Here is a 20,018-nt window from a genome sequence, read left to right on the forward strand (position 1 = left end):
TTTGGCTTTTGAGAGTCTGCGTACAAATATCTGGTGTGCAACGAATGCCTCGTATATGCCATGCTGTTGTTAAACCAAGAGGAGGTTATTTAAATACCTGATAATTACAGTAAAAATGTCTTCTGATAAGTACAAGTATATTAGTGAATAAATGTCAGTAAAAGAAAAGAAGTAGGGCTTCGTTTTAGGGGCGAGACTTCAGTGCAGTAAAAAAACAAAACACAAATCACAGTTTTAATTATTCACTTTAACTCGTCAGCTTTTGAGAGTCTGCGTACAAATATCTCTTGAGGAACGAATGCCTTGTTGTTAAAGCCAGAGGAGGTTACTTTGATAGTAAAAATGTCTTCTGATAAAGTACTCTTTATGTAATAATCATGTTTATTTTGATTCATCAATGAAACTATGCTCTTTTATGTACAAATGTATTCTTGCTTCCAAACTTTTTGGCCTGTAGTGAACATTCCTGGAGCTGTGACCTTTATTACTGTTTTTTTATATACATTTTTTCTCTTATCTGCACCACAGAGAAGACGATGAAGTCACAAACATCTACCGATGAGACGCATTCAAGGTCGACCACGGCCCAGACGCAGCATTAACACATCATAACTGACCCCCCCCCTTCTCTTTTGTTATGTGACCTGTCTCGAGCTGCGGCTACAAACGTGCTGACTGACACTAGACAACACAGCGAAGAGAAGTCGGCGCTGGAACGGAGCCGTGTCATTATCACGCTACTATTTTCTCTCCCTCGGGATTGAAGGCTGGGCGTTATCCATGAGGGCAGTTTATAGGACGGACAATGAGCCATGTGAACTCTGCTTGTGTTAACACCCGTGGGCCTTCATGGGCTCAGACTGAGGAATACCTCAACCGTATCATTTATATGATATCAGATTAAATAAACAAAAAAAAACAACTTGACAGTCTCTGATGGCTGATTTTACACGAGCAGCTCATCAAACATAATCCAATAAATCTGCACCATACCGATGGTATTTATAAACCCCACCCCTGCCGACAGGATTCAAGTGTGGCTGTTCACTGACACCACGTCAAACGGTGTAGGCATAGCAACCGCTGCTTCGTGAAGGCTACGGAATTAGAAAAGACATTTCGGAAATGCCAGCGGCACCGTCTGTTCGACCCAGAGTTTTTACAGTAGGCACGCGTGCATCGAATCAAACTTTATTTATTTTTTGAATCCATATCTGAGATTTAGCAGGAGAAAAAAATACTAAAAATCCATCTTAAGAGTTAACAGATTGGTGTCTGGTGCCCCCTTGTGTTTATAATAGTGAACTGCACAATGGACAAGAGCGGCGTTAATGACATAATTTCTGCAGAAAAGACATTTTTACCTTTCGTTGACGTTTTCCTCCAGCTGGTTGAACTCATCCGACACACCTTTGACATTATCCAATAAGCTCTGAGTGTTGCTGAAAGCTTTTGATTGGCTGAGCTCGGTGCCGAGGCTGCAGAAGGACTTCAGCTGACCGGCTTCCTGCTCCAGCTCTGATTTGACCTCCTGAGAAAAGAAGCACGGAGGAAACCAGTCAATTCAGGCTCATCCTAACAGACTCTTGAGAGACGGCCTCTATGTGTGAAGATCTGACCACCCCGCGTACCTCGACGGTCTGCCTGTAGTCGTCCACGCCGCGGTCCGGTTGACCCACGGGGCTCAGAGCTTTGATTCGGCTCTGGGTGAAGACGTGAAGGTCCGTCCCCAGCCGCTCGTAGCTCTCCAGCCTGGGCAGCAGCCCCTTCAGGTCGGCCTCCCTCTCCGCTTGGCTGGCCTGTGCCGCCGCGTAGCGCTGAGTGAGTTCATCTAAACTGGCCTGGAGGCCTGATGCTGTGGAGGCATCGGAGCTCTGGAGGAGTTTAGAAACAGAGTCCCGTGTCGCTTCCACGCTGCCCTGCCTGGAGAGAAGCTCCTGTCGAAGTTTCTGGAGAAGAAAGAGAAGTCATTTCAGGGGAACATCATGATGAAATCTTAACAAACATGAGGCAGTTAAAAGGGTTCATATCCTACCTGGTTCTGGGTCAGTGCGTCTTGTACAGCCTGTGCCGTGGGCTCCACCGGTCCGGGGTTCAGGACCAGTTTGTCCAGCCAGCTGAGCAGACCCTTGAGTCCCTCCTGGACGCTGACTGACTGGGCCACGGCCGTCTGCAGCTGCTCAGCCCGTTCGGACACGGACGCAGAAAGGGATCCGAACCTCTTCTCCAGACCGTCTGAACGGAGGAAAACATTCAAATCGTGAGTGTTTTGCCGTCATAAGAACGAGGGCTCCGTGGTCTGGGAGCAGAAATAAAGCGAACACGTTCAATCACCTGCAGAGCAGAGGATGTCGACGGCTTTCAGAGAGGGAGACTCCTCTGTGCTGACCAGGTCTCTTCCTGCTCTCTTCACCTTCTCCAGCTGCACCGAGCGCTCTGCCAGTTCATCCTGAAGCAGCTGAAGACAGAAGACACACACACAAAATCAAATCTAAATCCTTTCTACCGCTTCATACCATCAGGTTTAGTATTCCACCGCCTTTACTCTCATCTAGGCCAAATCATCCCAGGGTATACACAGGAATCTTCAAGTTAGTTCCAATACCTTTTTAAGACTTTTTCAAGACCTTCAATATTTTTTAATACCTCACTGTGACTTCGAGCTGTTTACATCAGCGTCACCTTTAACAGTTTAGGTTTACGATGAAGTCGATAGACCACCAGCACCCAACAGAATTCAAATAGGACGGGAGAATAAATCAAAGGCAAAGTTTAAACACATGTTTAGTGTATAAACACTCGTATAAACTGAAAGCTAATTTAATGCATATACAACAGCAGCAGGGCATAGCTGGGCTGCTCTAAGAACGATTTCTGAACGCACCCATAATAGTACAGTTCATCTTTGTTTTTTAATATAAACAAATCAATTCACACGTTTTCAATGTTTTTTGGACTCTTTTGATGCTAATGTAGAAAAATCCCTTCAAAATTTAACACCTCATAAAGTCATGATAAGACTTTTTAATACTTTTTAAGGTATTGACTTCCCCAAAACTGATGTATCAATGTTTAATTCTTATATTTTTATTTTTTTGGCTAAAATAAGCGACTTTTTTTTTACAGCTGTCGTCTTCCTGAGACACGTTCTTTTGTACAATGTACAATGTACTGATCCACATCCATCAAATTTTGTTACACAGCACCGTCCTCATACGTGCTCTTTGAAAACGTCTGGTTGCAAAATATAAATCTCTCTTCTAACAATTATTATTTTATTTTTAGAAACAGAAAATGAAATTTAGATTTTTTTTGTTTTTGTTTTTTTTAATCAGTTCTCCACCCTGATATAGAAAAGTGCTTGAACTTCAACTGAAATTGAATTTTAACCATTTTTTGTTTTTTTAATATCCTTTTCTGAACAGAAATGACTAAAACACACAATGACCAGAACATTCACGCTGCATCCTTTCACCTGTACTTGTCGTAGTGTGTCCTGTAGGTTCTGGGGGTCCGTCTCCCCGCTGGCCTTGGCTGTGCTTTGGTTTTGTTCCTGAGCGCTGAGCCACGAGTGGAGGGAGACGACCTCATCTTGGTACTGCTGGTATCTCTCCAACAGGCCGGAGAGGCGGCCGCCCAACTCTGTTGACTGCACGCGAACGATTTACATTAAACCCAGACAGAGTGAAAACACAGACGCACGAAGCACAATCTGGATTTTCAGTAATACACTGTCTTGTCTCTCACCTTGGTGTGCAGGGTTGTGTATCTGTGGTTTGCGTCCTGTAGCTTGTCAGTGACCAGCTGCTTGGTTCCCTCCAGGGCCGGGTCTGAACCGCCGACTTGTTCCAGAGCTGCTTGAACCGAGTCCAGAACCTTCTGACCCGAGATGGAGACGAAGCGCAGGTCGGCCTTGTGGCAAATGACGTCCTCAGCGAGCTGGAAACATTTACAGCAGAGACCAGGACAAAGTCACACTGATGCTACGTGTAACTAAAGAAAAAAAAAACATTTCTTCCTGAATGTTAATGGAAAACATGATCATGATCAGCACAGTTGAGTCTTTTAGAGCTGCAGTGTCAAACACATGGCCTGCAGGAGGAATTTGCAAAAATGACATAGAACATAGGTCTCTAAGAGGATGTCAGTGACCCCTAGGGGGTCTGTGGGGGTACTGCAGGCGAGTCACAAAATCTTCAGTTGATTAGACATTTTTATATATTTCTTAATGTCCACCCACAAATTAAAATTTCTTTAAATACACATTAATATGAATCCAACACATTTCAGTAAAGGGATAAATGGAGATGGATGCGCACAGTAGGCCACGCCCCTATGGCTGCTGAGCCAGTCATAAGGCTGTGTACTACACTTATTATACTGATCTTAGACCCTACTGTTGCATGTTTCAAATAATAATTATAATAATAATTATGTTTTAAATAACACTAGTTTAAGTGTGAAGACCCCTGACATAGACGATAAACTGCAAAATTTCAAGAAAACTTGCATCTGTTCCTAATTTGTCCCCATTTACTTCACTTCAAATGAGCTTGAAACTGCTGACATAAAGTAGGAGATAGTTCCCCAGAAGCGGATACCTGCAGTGAACCTTGCTACCCTCTTGTGGTGGAGGTTTCCGTACCTTTCTGTGCTCGTCCAGTCTGCCCTTCAGTCCCTGTGCATCGGTTTCTCCTTCCCCCAGAGAGCGGAGCTCCTGCTCGCTTTGTTCCAGCCACGTCCCCAAACTCCCATGCTCCTGGAGGAATTTTGACAGCTCGTCCTTCAGAGCCTCAGACTTTCTCAGACGGTCCTGAAACAAATAATCAAAGCCGAATAAGTCAGTTAGCGTAGCAGCACACAGTAGGTGCTGTCGTTCTACACGTATTTACAGCATTAAAGTACCTGACAGCTCTGCAGCTTTTCCTGGTGCTGGGCCTGCAGCTGGTCCAGGGCAGCACGAAGCCGCTGCTTCTCTTCAGGGGGAACAGTCGAGTCCGGTTGGTCCAGCAGGGAGCGAGTTGACTGGGCGATCTGCAGCAACTGAGCCTGCTGAGACTGGAGCTGCTGAAGCTCCGCCTGACGGAGAGGACAAAGCATGGTCACAACCTGTCGATGCTAAGAGGTGTTACAGTGTGTTAAATATAAACTGGAGAGTTATTAACCTGCAGCATCTCTGTATGCGACATCACAGCGCCCTCTGGCTGTGAGAACGGCGCATCGACGACGTCTCCAGATCTTCTCCTGTCTGCTTTGTCGAGGGAGGACAGCTCGTTCAGAAGAGACTCTATCTGGCTTTTGGTCCCCTGTAGCTCCTCCACTGCCTTTGCCTGAGAGGAGAGGGTGAGTTAGTTAAGAAAGGATCTCTACTCTCTTATGTTTCCCTTAGAAATGCACAAAACCCAAATACTGCAATAAAAAACTGGCTTACATTTTGAAAAAACTTATATATATCTAAAGCTAAAACATTTTTATGTTCTAATGAGGTGGTTTTATAGACGTATCGATGTAAAAATGTATCGTAAAAGTGCAATGGAAACACTTTTTTCGCATTTCCCCATCACTGGAGATGACGTAGGGGGTCATGTGACCAGTTCGTCAGTTCCTCAGAGAATTTAAGAGACTTTACATGAGTTACAGCTCATTTACAAAACACCTTTCACTGGAAACAAGCACAAAGAGCAATTGTATTTTAATGAAATGTCAGAAATATTGCTTTTATTTTGCAGAAAAGTGTAATGGAAACCCAGTAATTTTTTTTGCAGGAAAAGGCCAAAACAATTACAATAAAAATGAGTAAATCGTGCCCTTACTCTCTGTGTGTTCTGCTGTACGGTGGCACTGATGGCCGAGTCGACCTCCGACAGCGACGTATTTGCTGAATCTTTCAGATTTTTGTACTGCTCCTTCATTCTCGCTAGCGCCCCCTGGAGGTTCTCCCTCTCCTCCGGGCTCAGGCTTTCCCCTCGCTCTGCTAAGAACTCCTCCACGGACCGGATGGCCTCAGCGATGCCTTCGCCTTTAGTCTGCAGCTCCTTCTGTACTTCCTGGAGAACGGAAAAACAGGGAGGATTCGGTCACGGAGCGTTTCCAACCCAGCGAATTAACAGCTCAAACTCTGACTGACACACAGAGACATACCTTCAGCTTCTTCTGCTTCTCCTGCAGGACGTCCACATCACCTGACTCTGCTCCACCTCTCTGACTGGCCAGCAGACCGGCGGCTCCAGCCAACCACGTGTTGAGGCCTTCTAGTTTCTGAGAACACTCTACTTTCTGCTGCTGCACCACCTGAGAGATGTGGAGCACAGAGGGAAGAAAGAGCAAAGGGGGCAGAGCCGCAAAGAAAGACAATGTGATGAAAACTGGCACTGGCAGGAGGTAAAGCTAAAAGTAATGAATTATTAATCAGGATCTTGTGACAAGAAAACACCTTCTCTGATTTCATAAAAACTAAAAGCATGTTGCCTCTACAGCTAAACTCTCGTGTAGTGCACACTTTGCCAAGCTTTGAGCAGATTGTGTCCAGAGTTCACACCTCCTCACACACACACACAGGCAGACACACACATATATATATATTACAAACAATACAAAGAGAAATCAAACATTATTATCATCATTAGCTGTTTTTCCTCTTTCTCCTGCGTGTTGAGCGGAGACAAGAGGAAAAAGGGGTTAAGCTCTGTAGCCAGCGAGGCTTTTTCTGCCTTTTACCGCCGTGACACAAGCCATTTTCTTCAGTGGCAATCTGGAACAGCAAGGCAAACAGGTTAATGGTACACATGTTAAAGAGACGTGCAGAGAAGCAAACACACTGGCGATAATAAGTCCGTGTAACAGGGGTGAGCGTGGTGGTACGAGCATTAGCAACAACAACGGCAGCAGTAGGTGGCTATGAAATGAAGTCTGATGGCACTAAAAGCTGAAGCTATGGTGTTTTCTTTCTGCTTTGATATTATTATGGATTTTATAGAATGCGTCTTAAAACTGCGCTGAGATGTTGTGTGAGAAAGCACGGCGACAGTTAACAGCACGACAAACGGAGCTCTGCGATAAATGTGATTGTTTAAAACCATCTCAATCATCTTTTTCCAAACCTCTCGCTCCCTTGCACTCTGCCTCTCTCGGTCCTTCTCCTCTTCCTTCACCCTCTCCCTGAGCTGCCGCCGCTCCTCCTCCCTCTGTTTCTGGGCGGACAGGGCGTCGGCCCAGGCCTGAGCTCGGCCCGACGCTCGGTGAAAAGCTCGCTGCAGCCGCTGGAGGTGCGACAGGAGCTGCCTGCTCTGCTCCGGGGCCAGGTCCGGCGCCCGCTCCGAGATGAACACCTGAATGTCCAAGGCCACGTTGTTGACCTCGTTGGAGCGAGCCATCAGGGAGGACTGGAGCTCCTTCAGGGACAAGATCAGAGCTAAGTGTAAAAAAAAACTAAAAAACTCATTGCACTTTTAAATGTTGCATATTTTAACTCTCTCGAGATAAGGGTATAATTGGCTGTTTCTTGACTAGTTTTGGTTTTACCTTTATGTTTCATCTTAAAAATTGTTTACATTGTCTGGTTTGGTTTCATTCTTTTAAACACAACCTCACGTGTGTCATTTTACTATATATATTTATATATATATATTTCATTTTGACCAACTGTATTAACACACTGGACCTAAAACCACAATAAAACCAGAATATCTGAGTAGGAAAAAGTTATTTTTTTTCTCTGTGAAAACCACAAACATGGTTAACGAACCATTTTTATAACTTAAAATGCAAATCTAGAGGGTAAATTACAAAAGCTCAGGTACAAATTTAGCAAACAACATGTTTTTTTTTTTTTTTCCATCTATAACTTTTTCCATTAAAATGCAGGAAATGCATCACACATTTTTGTACAACCATTTACAGGTCTAAGGTAATAAGGCTTCTTTCTCTTTGGCTGCAGTCTCTTCATAGCAACCATTGACGCATCATTTACTGATTGGTTGATATAATGCATTTTACACCAATGTTTTTGCTTCCAAGTATTTGAAGCCTGCTATTGATCGCCGCTTGCTAGCGTTTCGCTTTTCACCATTTTTTACCGTTTCTCCTGTGCACCAGAAACACACCAATATCAAGGCAATATTCAGGAAAAAGTGTGGGGTAAATTATTTATAATAAGTCTAGTTTTACATGGCCTATCAACACAATTTTAAAAACTGGTATATAGTTTGAAGTTACCACTTTCTACTAAAGTTGAAACAGAGATTCTGTGATGCTGTGTCTTTCTGCTATATTATCTTAAATTGGTCATGTGATTCAGATGCACCAGCACGTCCATCGACTCCAGAGAAATAATACAATTTCATAGCTTCTTCAATGAGTTTAAGTTCTTCCATTCAGATGACTTGCCTTGCAAAGATTCAGCTGCTGTGTGAGTCGATCATGATCATCTTTTTCTGCCTTCTCCATCTTTTCCATCCCTGCCATCCCTCCATCCATCTGAGTCTCCGTCTCCTTCAGCCAAGAGAGCAGGTTCTCCACTTGTTGCCCCAGTGACTTCAGCTCAGCTGTTACTGCATCCTAAAATAAAAAAAATTAAAAAATCAGTATTGATCAGTATCTCCTTCTCATGGGATGAACCTATTTCTTCCTCTGTGGTTTTCTCGTCTGTTACCTTATACGAGTCTCTGTGGTCTCGCATACTCTGCAGAATGCCCTCAGAAAGCGCTCTGGCCGCCTCGTACCCTCGAGCCAAGCTCCGCCCGTCCTTCTCCAGGGCCAATAGGAGCTGTGGGGGAACATCTTTAGGTTGGGGCTTCAGCAGTTTCTCAGCAGCCTCCACTTCCTTGTTGACCTCAGGCTCCAAGTCACGCAGTTCAAGGTCCAGAGTCTGTGAGACAGATTAGGAAAAGAAAAAAATCTCTTTATCCTGTTTGGTAAGAGAATAATCCTTAAATCACTTGTACTGTTTGTTACGAGAAACTCCAAAATAATTTGAGCAAATAATAATTTGTATTGTTTGTTACAATAAACTCATAAATCAGGCCCGTTGACGTGTGCTGCTGTATATTTCACCTCGGTCTGACTGATGGTGTCATCCAGAGCGATGAGGCTGCGGCCGATCGACTGCTGCTGCTGCTGCTTCAGTCGGACCTCGATGTGTCTCACCATGGAGACCAGGGCGACAATTCGCTGGTCATGCTCCAAGCATTCCTGGCGCTTTAAAGATGACTGTGGGAGCAGAAAAATAAAATAAATAATAATAATAAAAAAAAAACATTAAGAAAAAAATAATAAAAGTGTGTCTAAACAAAAAGAGATATTTCATATTCTGGTTCGTCTCACCTTTCCAGGTGTAGGTGCCGTCTCCTCTTTGATTGACACAGCTTCTCGTCTCTCGCCAGATACATCGTCTTCTTCTTCTCCCCAGCTCTCAGTTGTTGTTGTTGTATCTGACTCGTGAACTCCGAATGATTCAGATTCGGCTGAAGCTTCATCTGAGCACAGAGGAGCAGATTCTGGAGATTCAAGATCTTCCTGTTGAATCATGTCGGATTCAGGAACACTGGTTCTTTCAGCCTCAGGTGAATGGTGCCTCCTCTTCTTTTTACCTTTCCTTGCTGTTTTTGCTTCTGGCTGTGGACCTGGAGGTTTACCCATGTCTGGTTTGCTTTCATGGGAGTCAGTGGATTCCTCAGTGTCTGCATGGACTTCTTCTTTCCCAACGGATGGAATCTCTGCTGCTTGTACGTGTTCCTGAACCTGAACTTTGGGTTCTGGTGTTCGACTTTGAAGTGGTGGACTCTGTTGAAGAGTCTCAGCTCCTTGAGGTTGAATTGCAGACCTCTCCACCTCGTTAGCGTTATCACCAAATGAAGGTTTGAAGGCATCACTCACTGGATGAGCCTCAGGATGTCTGTCCGTCTTTTGCTCTTTAGTCAAATCTGATTTTGGTTTTGCCTCGATGGATTTTGTCACCTCCACTTTTTCATCGGTGAGTGACTTCTCTTTGTGAGGCTCAGGTTTGTCTGTCACTTTTAGACTCTTGGACTTCTTACTCTTCTTGTTTGGTTTAGTAGTCAGAGTTTCTTTAGGTGGGACTGACGGATCTTTCTCTTTTACCTCCAAAGGTTTGGACTCCTCAACCAAAACTTTCTCCACAGCAACATTTCCTTTCTCGTTGGTCAGTTGCATTTCACCTTCTTTGACATCCACGTGTACTTTACTCTCTGTTGGTGAACCACTGGCTCTCTTGACACCGTCGTCTCCGTCAGGACGTCCCTCCACTCCACCGGCGTCCACATGCAGAGTCTCTGACTTCACATCTCTGACAGCCGGGCCCTGACTCTCCTTCTTCGCCACCTCCTTGCGTAGAGCCTCCAGCTCCTCAGCAGCCTGCTTCTCACTCACTCCTTTTTCAAACACCTTTTTAAGAATGCTCTCCTTGGCTTTCAGGATCAGGGCTGCTTTCTCGTCGTCTGGTAGAGTTGATTTTTGAGGCAAATCCTTCTCTTTCTTTTTCTTCAACTCGTGAGTGCTCTCTTGTTTTTGTGGTTGTTCTGACACCTTTTCTTCAGATTCTCCTTCCTGCTTCTGTTTCTTCATCTCCTCTTTCTTATCATCCTTTTCTGTCTTTTTCAGTGACACCATTTTTGGTGCATCTTTCTCAGGCGTTAATTTCCCATCAATCTTTGCATCTCTTTCTCCACTGGGCGTCACTTCTGAAGCTACCAGACCATGAACCTGGGATTTCTCATGTGTGTCTTGTGGTGCATCTGAATGCGCTTCAGGTTCTGCATCAGCTTGTTCAATCTGAGGTACTTGTTTCATCTGTGGAGGGTGACTTTCACTCTCTGCCTCTTTACCTTTGGGCTTCTTTTTATTTTTCTTCTTTTTCTTGCTCTTATTTTCTGACTCTTTGGATGGAGGGGTCAGCACCTCGACAGCCTGCTCAACAACAGCGCTAGTTTTGATCTCTTCAATACTTGTCTCTCGTGCCTCAGCCTTCTCACTTACAACATCATCTCTCTGTGCTGCCAGCTTAATCTTTCTATATTCCTCTTCACTCAGCTTTGACAGCTCCATGCTACCTTTGCTTTCTCCACCATCTGTAATCTCTGCTTCCATTGAACCTGTCAGTTTCCCACCATCCGAGACAGGATGGATCACTAAAGTGCTCTCATCGCTGGGTCTACTCTCCTTTTCCCCATCCTTCACGTGTTCCTCTTTACCCTCTTTCCTGACATCTTTCTGTGAATCACTGTCGGTGTGACAGATGTGTTCCCGCCCAGAATCTCCAGCGCTTTCTCTTTCCTTATCATCAGTTTGACTCTCACTTATTTTCTGTCTCTCATCCAACTCCTCTTGGGAAATTTGTCCTGACTCAGTGATGTCTTCCTGTGGTTTTATTTCCTCTATAGCTTGCTGAATTCTTTTCTCAACATTAGTTGCAAACTGAAACAAGAGGTCCATGGACTGGTCCGGTTCAATTAAAGACTGTTCTCCCACTGACTCTGGTTCCTCTACTTTAGTCTCGTCTCCTGAATCATAAAGGAGTGGCTGATCTGGACCTACAGATATCTTTTCATCAATCTGTGCAACTTCTAAACGTCTCATTGAAAGTGGAGACCTTGAGGCTACCTCAGTGCTCACGTCAGACCAATTTGCTGGACTGTCTGGACTGGACACGGACATTAAAATAACAGGGCTGTACGCACTTGATGAGGCAACAGGTGTTGAGCTACCTTCATCACCCTCTGTCTCCACAAAAGCAACTTTCTCCTGAATCTCTGAAGCAATATCACTCGATATCAACCCTACTGCAATGGCATCACTGAGACTTGACACTCTTTGTCCAGTCGCAGGGTCAACTAATCCTCCTTTCAATAGCTGGTTAGTGGCTATTTCCTTGACCATATCATTTCCAACTAAGCCCCTCTTAGAAGCTTCGGGTAGAGGGAGCCTTTCCCCAGTAGTTATGTCAATAATCCCACCACTGTCTGCTTGGCTTTGCAGCAGCCTCAGTGCAGGAACAGGGTCAACTTTCTTTAATGCCACTGCCTCAGGAATGGTGAGTTTTTCATTTGTATGCTCAGCTGGAACACCTTGGAACGGCTTCACCTCCAAGAAGCGCTTGCCCGTTTCGATATCTATCTTACCCTGGTTTACGAGTTCTGAGTAAGGCACAATCCGTGCAGTTTGGGGATCAAGAACGCCTTGCGCTGCTGCAGGAGAAGCCATGACTTCACCAGCTATGTCTTCATCTAGGAGACCTTTAGAAACTGCTTCTGTCAGTGTTAGTTTATATCCAGTGTCGGGGTCTAAAACAGCCCCGGTTGATGCCTGGAAAACAACAGCTTCTGGGTGACTTGTATGGCCGACTTTTCCTTGGTAGACCCACTCAAGTTCCTCTAGCCCAGGGGCAATGGACCGATCTACTAGTCCTCTGTCGACAGCATCAGAGACTGGAAGCCTCATTCCTGATGCATGGTGTATTATACCACCTTCGGCCACCTGCCTTGCCAGCGCCTGATATGCCTCCTCTGACTTAATCAACCCTCTCTGAATTGCTTGCTCCAGAGGAACAGGAGTCTTAGATTCAGGGTCCACAACACCTTCCATCTGCAGCTGTAAACTAGCTTTCTTTAAAGCTGTGGAGGAATCTGCATCTTTTCCTTTGCATGCTTTCTCCAGTGCTACCAGTTCTTCCCTCTGATCTTCCTCAATCAGCCCTAGGTTTGCTGCTAGAGTGACTGAGACTTTCTTATCCCTGTGTAGGTCAACAATCCCCCCCGATGCAACCTGGGCTTCTAGTAGTCGAGCTGCAGTGTTGGGGTCAATCAATCCCGCTTGAGCTGCCTCCCTCACCCCACAGATCTCCCCTTTCTCTGCATCCACAAACCCTGCAAGGGTTTTATCTGACTTCAGGACACTCCACATTAGATCTTCATCTAGTAAACCTTCTTGCATAACTTTCTCCATGCTGAGTGACTCACCGCTGCTGGCATCTAAGAAACCCCCAAACAGACCTGCCCTAGCCATTAATTTAACTGCTGCATGGCCAGGGAGGACACCCTGCGCTACTGCCTCATCTGGCAGCAACCTTTCCCCTTCCTCTGTCATCAGACCTCCCTTTCTGAGTTCTATGACTAACCTATCCAATTCAGCATCCTCCTCTTGCTTCTCTGCTGCTGATTCAAGGATATCAATCTGACTCTTAGCATGCTCTGAGTCAATCTCTGTTACAGGCACATTTAGTTTGACCTTTTCTGGTTCTGTTTGGGAATGTCTTATATCTTCCCCTTCTTCAGATTGTGTTACAGCAACATCTTCTTTTGTTATCTCTCCTGAGACGTGTTGTTTCTCTGTCTCCCTGCCAATTTCTTGCTCTGATGTGTGTGGTTTTCTAACTACTGTTGGTATTGTACCACGAGCATTCTCACCAGAACTATCCCTGGGTTTGACTTCAGCTTCTACAATCTCGCCTGGGCCTTTTGTTAATTCCTCCTTAAGGGGTTTAGCTGAAGTCTTTATACTTTCAAGGCTGGGCACTTTTTTCTTTGGCTCATGCACTTGTGCATGTTTGTCCACACTGGATTTATCTTGAGTTACAACAGCTGAATCACCCTCCACAGTTGCTGATGGTTTCTGAGGCAATGTGTCGTCATTTTCACCATCATATGCTGTTTTTAGATCGATTGTATCACTCATCTCAAAGTCACTGCTTGGTACACTGATAGTGGAGCCGTATTCTTCAATTTTAATTTGTTTGTCACTCACTCCATTATCTGTCAAAATAAAGTCTCTCTCTGTTTGCACCTTTCCTTCTTGAAAGGATTTGACTTGACTTGATTCTCCAGCAAACAGGTCAGTGGCTTTGACCAACTCCATGAGCTCAGGGTCCAGCAGCACCAACCGTTTCCCAGAATGAGCGTCAACGTAGCTGTGAGTCATGAGATGGAACAGCAGCTTGTGTTCGGCTTGTTCTTCAGTATCTGTCAATGGAGTTTCCAAAGCAAGACTTTTAGGATACGATAAGGCAGGTGGAGAGGATGGAGGTGGAGAGGAGCTGGTGGAGTCCCAGCTCATTCGGTTTAGAGATGGTGTCCCTGACTGGTTCATGTTGGAAAGAACATCAGGTATGTGGACGTCTCTGAGAAAACTGACAACACTGGGCTCAAGGACATCTTCAGCCGCTTGGTTTAGAGGCAGCACCTGGAGGCTTTCTGGGTTGTATAAAGCCCCGATGGCATGTCGCTGCCTCAGTATGTTCCTTGCTAGATCTCCGGAGATCACTCCTTGTTGAACAGCCTCAGCAATGGGCTGAAGTTCTCCAGATTCTGGCCAGAGAAGCCCCATAAAAGCCCACAGGGACTCAAGGGCCAACAGAGCCAAACGAGGGGAGATGAGGTCCTTGCGAATACTCTCCTCTAAACCCAAACGTTCTCCTGTGGAAGGATCCCGAATACCCCCGTTTTGCAGTTGCCGTGCCAACATAGCACAGGCTAAATCCTGGTCCATAAGCCCATGACGTACAGCTTCATCAATCGTCAACCGGTGGCCAGACCGCGGGTCAACAATACCACCGGCAAAAAGCTGAGCTTCAAGGAGTCGTACTGTCACTTTGCGATCAATCAGTCCTTCCTGAACTGCACGGAAGATTCCGACTTTTCTTCCAGAACGGAGGCAAACAGTTCCTCCAGGCTGCTGTTTGACAGGAAAGAGGAGGAGACCTGAGTCATCATCGGGAACGCAGCGTTGCTGGAGCTCATGAAGACTTATTTTTTCTGCTGTGTTTGGATCGATTAGCTCTTTGTGCTGTAGTCTAGACTGTAGTTTGGAGAAGTCTCTGGGAGACAAAAGTCTCATGTCTACTGCTTGCTCCAAACTCATTATTTCTCCAGTTGCATCTCTCAGGCCTCCAGTGTTGATCTGGAGCTCGAGAATACGAAGTCCCACGTCCTCTCTGATCAGTCCAGACTCCATGGCTGTAGCTGCGGGCAACATGTTTTGTTGATGCTCATCCACAGACTTTTCCATCAAATATAAGGCAGTCTCTAGCTCAGAAAGGGACTGTCGGGCATAGGTATCAATGAGGCCTTGAGTTAGACCCTGGTCCAGTGAATAAATTACATTGGATCCAGGTAGAAGGAGCCCACCCATAATGAGCTGGGCCTCCAGGAGTACATGGCAGGTGTCCTGATCAATAAGACCACGTTGGGCTGCTTGGAACACAGGGAATGTTTCCACTGTTCCCAGGTCGATCACTCCAGCAATGGCAATTTGGTTCTACAAGAAGAAAGGAAACAAAACTACAGTTGATATTCGTTCTAGTATCAGTGTTGCATGGCACTTTAAGGCCAGCACATGTATTATGTAATGTCATCATATTATATTGTACAATTATTATTATTATTATTATTGGGTAGGTAAGAAAAAGAAATAGAAGAAACCCCACAACCACTTGCCACAAATGGTATAAAAACCAGATTGCACTTATTAACACATGGGTTCATTTATTATATTTATTTATATTAAAAAGCATTTCAATACTTACCATCACTATTCTAAAACAAGCACTAAGCATGCAACAGAGCAGAAAAAGCTACAGGTAAAGGTAAGCAAAGACACACACATATTCAGAAGAATAAAAAGTCCACATGAGAAGTTTTTTTTATTTTTATTTTTTTACAGGCAACGGTAAGAGAGAAAGCGAGCGCTACTTACCGTACGGGCTTGTCCCGTGGCGCACACACACTAATGGGCCAGCTTATGGCTCGGCAGAGCGAGGCGCGACAGGTGAGAAGCTGGTTGTTAGCATTCTGCATGCCTTCAGTCTGACTCCTAACACTACATCCTACATCTGACCTTTCAACTGGAATAGGAACTACACAACCTGGACACTATTAATCAAATTAATCTCAAAACACAGCATTTTAAAGGTATATTTACCCATGAGAGTACACTATTTATCTTTGGGACATATCTTATGATTCCCATTAAAACTAACTTCACAACCAAACTTGCTAACTAGTAAAGTCCTGCTTTGTTTTTCCCTCTCATTCTGATCCTCGGCTCAGAGCTCGGGTGTCCACATTTCTCCTTTGGCAGCTGTTAGTGATTTTCAAGCACAATGCTGGTTTAAAGTTTCACACATTAATAGTATGCATTAGAACAAACACAGAAATTCCCATTCACACATACACACACTTTTGTGATCTGGACACAACATGCTCAAATGGTGAAGTGTTTTTTTGTTTGTTTGCATAGCCGGCCTCTGGTGCACTTGCACTCTAAAACAAAACAGATTACTATTTTTTCTTTTACTTGTTCAAGATCCACTGCAGACACATACAACGTTAACATAGGAATAACCTAACAAGATAGGGCTGGAAGATAACAATTATTATTATCGAACCTGAAAATTCTCACACACATTCAACCAATTTTTGTACCCATTGACAGGAGAGGAACGATTTTATGGCAATATGAGTGGTCAAATGCAATGTGTTGACTTTATGCAGTGGTACAGTTATACCACTATATAAAGAAAATTAACATTACACCATTTTGTAGAGATGACAGGGAATGTGAAGCTGCATCTACTTTGATTGTTTCTAAGATGCGTCTATGAAAAGCAGCTTTTTCCTAACTGCTAGCATGACTAGTGCGGCACCACGAAGGCCATGTATTACCCATGTTAGCAGTTCAGCAGATGTATTTTCTGATGATGATGATGATGGTGATGGTGATGATGATAACAACTAGGACAGGGACAGTTAATGACACGACTGCAGGCTTTTAGGATGTGAGAGTGGATAACTCCATGCTGAGCCCCAGTTCAGACAATGTAAACTTTGCAGTCTGTGCAGCACAAGAGTCGTAATGACTTTTAGGCTTTTTTGGAAAATATGACTTCAGATGATATGAGTACACGTCTGAACCGGGTCTGTGATTTCAATGAGTGAGATTCATCAATAGGTGGTGATGTTTTTTGTTTTTTTGTTTTTTTAAAACAAATGCACACTCTGTGAACACACAACATGCTGCACAACACACACAAACTGACGCTTAGCTTGCAAGCCTGGTCGGACTCAAAGCAACATTTTTATACCTTCACGGTTATTTTGTCATCAAGCTCGCATAAGCAGAATACATTTTTATCATAAAGGAGCTGTGGGACTTCTCCCTCTCAGCCCGTCCCTCTGACAAATGTACCTTTCGCTCCTCCTCTTTGGCCAGCTGTTGCTCCAGCTGTTGCAGCTGCTTAGTGGAGGTGTGACACAGCTGGGTGTATGTGGCCGTCAGCTCGTTCAGCTGAGCCTCCACTTGAGCGCGCTCCTCTGGGGACAACCTTGGAAGGACGCAAGGAGCGAGACATTTAGAGAAGCGGTTCAGCTAATCCAGTTATAGAACTTTTGAAGTTTACTGCGCGCGTGTTGGGGAAGTAAATTAAATTAAATGTGCTTGTGTCCGTGCATGTGCTGCGAACTCACTTGCTCGCCTGTTTAGACATGAGGAAGACCTGTGTGCTCCTTATGGCCTCAGAAACCTGCTCTTTCTTGGCTGCGAGCTGTTCAGTGATGGCCTTTAGAAGACAGAAAACCACGTCGTTAGTGCAGTACTATGAGCTTCAGCTACTGGCAAATGAGGTAACAACAACACAACTACAATACATACATGATCAGGCATAACATTATGACCACGTTCTTAATATTGAGTAGGACATGGGGCTTCCGAGGGATCATTCCACAGATACTTGATCAGTTTCTAGTGAATTTGTGCTGTTTGTGCTGTCCTTCATGTTTTTTGAGTTGTTCCTAAACCGTTTTTGTGTGTGTGTTCCTGTTATTTAGTTCTCCTGTCAGTGGTCATAATGTTGTGGCTGATCAGTGTACAGTCCAGTCTTCACAGCACAACGTAGCGACGTACCTGTTGTGCAGCAAGTGAAGACTCGGCGTTTGGACCCCCAGTCCTTCCCTGGAGGCCTTTGACCCAACCCAGCAGGTCTGAAACCTGGCCCACCCTGGCCTGCTTCTCCTCCTCCACCTCTTTCTACAAAAATGAAGAAATGAAAACCCGTTAGCATGAAGAAGAAACTATAGTTTCCTTTTGGATGGACGGGACGTTTATTCACAAACCTCTTCCTCCTCCAGTCGTCTCAGTGCGTCGCTGATGTACTTCACATGCTGGGTTGTTAAAGTGACCAGGGCTGTGTATCGTGTGCGTAAGTCCATGAACTGGAGAGAAAAAAAAAAAACAAATTAAACCCCAAAACAAGAGTTAATGCTGATCATGATATTAAATTTTTCAGTCCTGACCTCCTGAGTGATGGCGTCAGAGGATGAGTGCATCCTCCTCCTCTTGACTGGAGACTTGTGCGTCGACTCCACGAAGGCTCTGTACGTCATCAGCTGTAGCTCATAATCCTGCAGAATGAAATCAGTGTGGAACTTAATTCACTTATTAATAAACAGAAAACTAAAATGGGAGTTTAAGAGATTTGAAAATGTAACTACAGCTTATGAAACTTTTTAATTTCCTTTTGAATGTTTCCAACACTGAATCAGTTTCTTACCTTCACCGAGGTGCAGTACTGTTTGGAGTGAGTCTGGCACTCGTCTAGTTTGGTCTGGTTCTTTTCAATCTCCACTACTAATGCCTGACAAAAAAACAAAACAAACCAATGTAACGCTGTAGGTCCTTTTTTTCTTATACATTTATCAAGTTGGATGAATTTAAGAGTCACTAACCGTCTGCTGGGCCAGCTGTTCTGACAGTGCTTTGCTGTCACTCTGTCCAGGTTGTGTGTTTTCTTGTCTCTCCGTCGTCTCTTCGATCCACTTGATCAAATAAGAGTGTCCGTCTCTGTACTGCTGCAGGGCCGAGCCCAGAGCTTCCAGATCGGCTCGTCTGCAGTCAAACAGAAACATACGGTCAGACCATTTACGAGAAAGATGTGTTTATTACTAAAAGTTCAGCATCCAGCATTTATTTTAAGTTATTTTAAGTTCTCCAAATCTTATGTATTTTTATTTTTTTCCTGCTCACCGTGTCTCCATCTGTCTCTTGATTCCGCTCCACCTCTCTGCCATCTCATTAGCCTTCTCCTGGTAGCGCTCCAGCTCAGGGCTTCGGTCCGAGTGGAGCCGGCTGAGCTGAGACCCGGCCTCTTTGGCCCGAGCCACCTGAGACTGCAGAGACTGGAAGACGCCCTCTTGATCGGGGAGCTCAGCCTGCCACTTCTGGAAAACCACATACGTGAAAAACAAAGGTTAGAGTTTCTGATTCGGCTCCATGAGTAAAGATGTTCTGTGATTGTGACTTACCCCAAGCTGATCTCTGAGGCTCTGAATGGCCGCCGTGTCGGCAGGGACGATGTCTTCTTCACTCAGTCTGCTCTCGTACTTCCTGACTTGGCTCTCAGCTTCGTCCAAGCTCCTCATCAGGAGATCAACTGTTTTTAATCTAAAGCAAACAGATGAACATTAGATGAATTTTAGAACCAAAAATAAAACCAATCAACCAGAATGGCTTCATGTGCCAGGAAGTAGAAGAGCTCACTAACTTTTCGAGGTAGACAGAAGACAGGTTGTGCAGTTTATCAACCTTCTCCACGGCTTCGCTGAGTTCAGAGCGGAGGACGGGGACGCTGGAGGACGTGGGCTTCTCCTCGAAGAAACTGACGCAGCGACGAGACACGTCTCCCAAACTGGAGCGAAGGGCGTCCAGCTCTGACTGCAGCTTCTGGACACGAAGGAGAATCAACTGTTGTTTTAATGTGTATTTGTAAAATAACCACAATAACATTTACGAATAACATGTGCATTCAAATCTTAATTTGAGGAATTATTTGCAATTTAACCGCTTGTCTTAGATGATGCCTTCATGAAAACTTGGAAATTCTATATTCCAACTTTCAGACTTCCAATATCCTTTGTTGACGTTACAGGTTAATACGTTTGGTTTGTTTTCACAGTTTGCTGAACATTAAAATATGTGCAGGAGCTTTTTTTATTTAGGAAACAGTCATTTCTGAGTTT

At 44.6% G+C, this 20,018-nt stretch overlaps 1 protein-coding gene across 29 annotated transcripts in view; it reads right to left on the bottom strand.

Moving 5' to 3' along the window:
• Window positions 1–20,018, bottom strand: part of macf1a (microtubule actin crosslinking factor 1a) — a 228,628-nt gene that overhangs the window by 69,440 nt on the left and 139,170 nt on the right. For 27 of the 29 annotated variants that reach the window (XM_047605949.1, XM_047605955.1, XM_047605948.1 and 24 more), the window contains 26 exons: window positions 19,544–19,722; window positions 19,305–19,443; window positions 19,027–19,220; window positions 18,729–18,888; window positions 18,554–18,637; window positions 18,297–18,404; window positions 18,117–18,215; window positions 17,908–18,030; window positions 17,472–17,563; window positions 17,194–17,329; window positions 9,322–15,264; window positions 9,052–9,207; window positions 8,651–8,866; window positions 8,386–8,556; window positions 7,101–7,391; window positions 6,142–6,291; window positions 5,814–6,047; window positions 5,166–5,330; window positions 4,906–5,079; window positions 4,646–4,813; window positions 3,748–3,939; window positions 3,476–3,649; window positions 2,335–2,458; window positions 2,036–2,235; window positions 1,632–1,949; window positions 1,365–1,531 (listed from right to left, as the gene is read on the bottom strand). In XM_047605949.1, the coding sequence (XP_047461905.1) occupies window positions 1,365–1,531; window positions 1,632–1,949; window positions 2,036–2,235; window positions 2,335–2,458; window positions 3,476–3,649; window positions 3,748–3,939; window positions 4,646–4,813; window positions 4,906–5,079; window positions 5,166–5,330; window positions 5,814–6,047; window positions 6,142–6,291; window positions 7,101–7,391; window positions 8,386–8,556; window positions 8,651–8,866; window positions 9,052–9,207; window positions 9,322–15,264; window positions 17,194–17,329; window positions 17,472–17,563; window positions 17,908–18,030; window positions 18,117–18,215; window positions 18,297–18,404; window positions 18,554–18,637; window positions 18,729–18,888; window positions 19,027–19,220; window positions 19,305–19,443; window positions 19,544–19,722 (10,157 nt within the window). The remainder of the gene's footprint in view (window positions 1–1,364; window positions 1,532–1,631; window positions 1,950–2,035; window positions 2,236–2,334; window positions 2,459–3,475; window positions 3,650–3,747; window positions 3,940–4,645; window positions 4,814–4,905; window positions 5,080–5,165; window positions 5,331–5,813; window positions 6,048–6,141; window positions 6,292–7,100; window positions 7,392–8,385; window positions 8,557–8,650; window positions 8,867–9,051; window positions 9,208–9,321; window positions 15,265–17,193; window positions 17,330–17,471; window positions 17,564–17,907; window positions 18,031–18,116; window positions 18,216–18,296; window positions 18,405–18,553; window positions 18,638–18,728; window positions 18,889–19,026; window positions 19,221–19,304; window positions 19,444–19,543; window positions 19,723–20,018) is intronic. The other 2 variants (XM_047605959.1, XM_047605953.1) reach the window with 1 other exon arrangement.

This window comes from Mugil cephalus, chromosome 14 (genome assembly GCF_022458985.1).
Source record: "Mugil cephalus isolate CIBA_MC_2020 chromosome 14, CIBA_Mcephalus_1.1, whole genome shotgun sequence".
Taxonomy (NCBI): domain Eukaryota; kingdom Metazoa; phylum Chordata; class Actinopteri; order Mugiliformes; family Mugilidae; genus Mugil; species Mugil cephalus.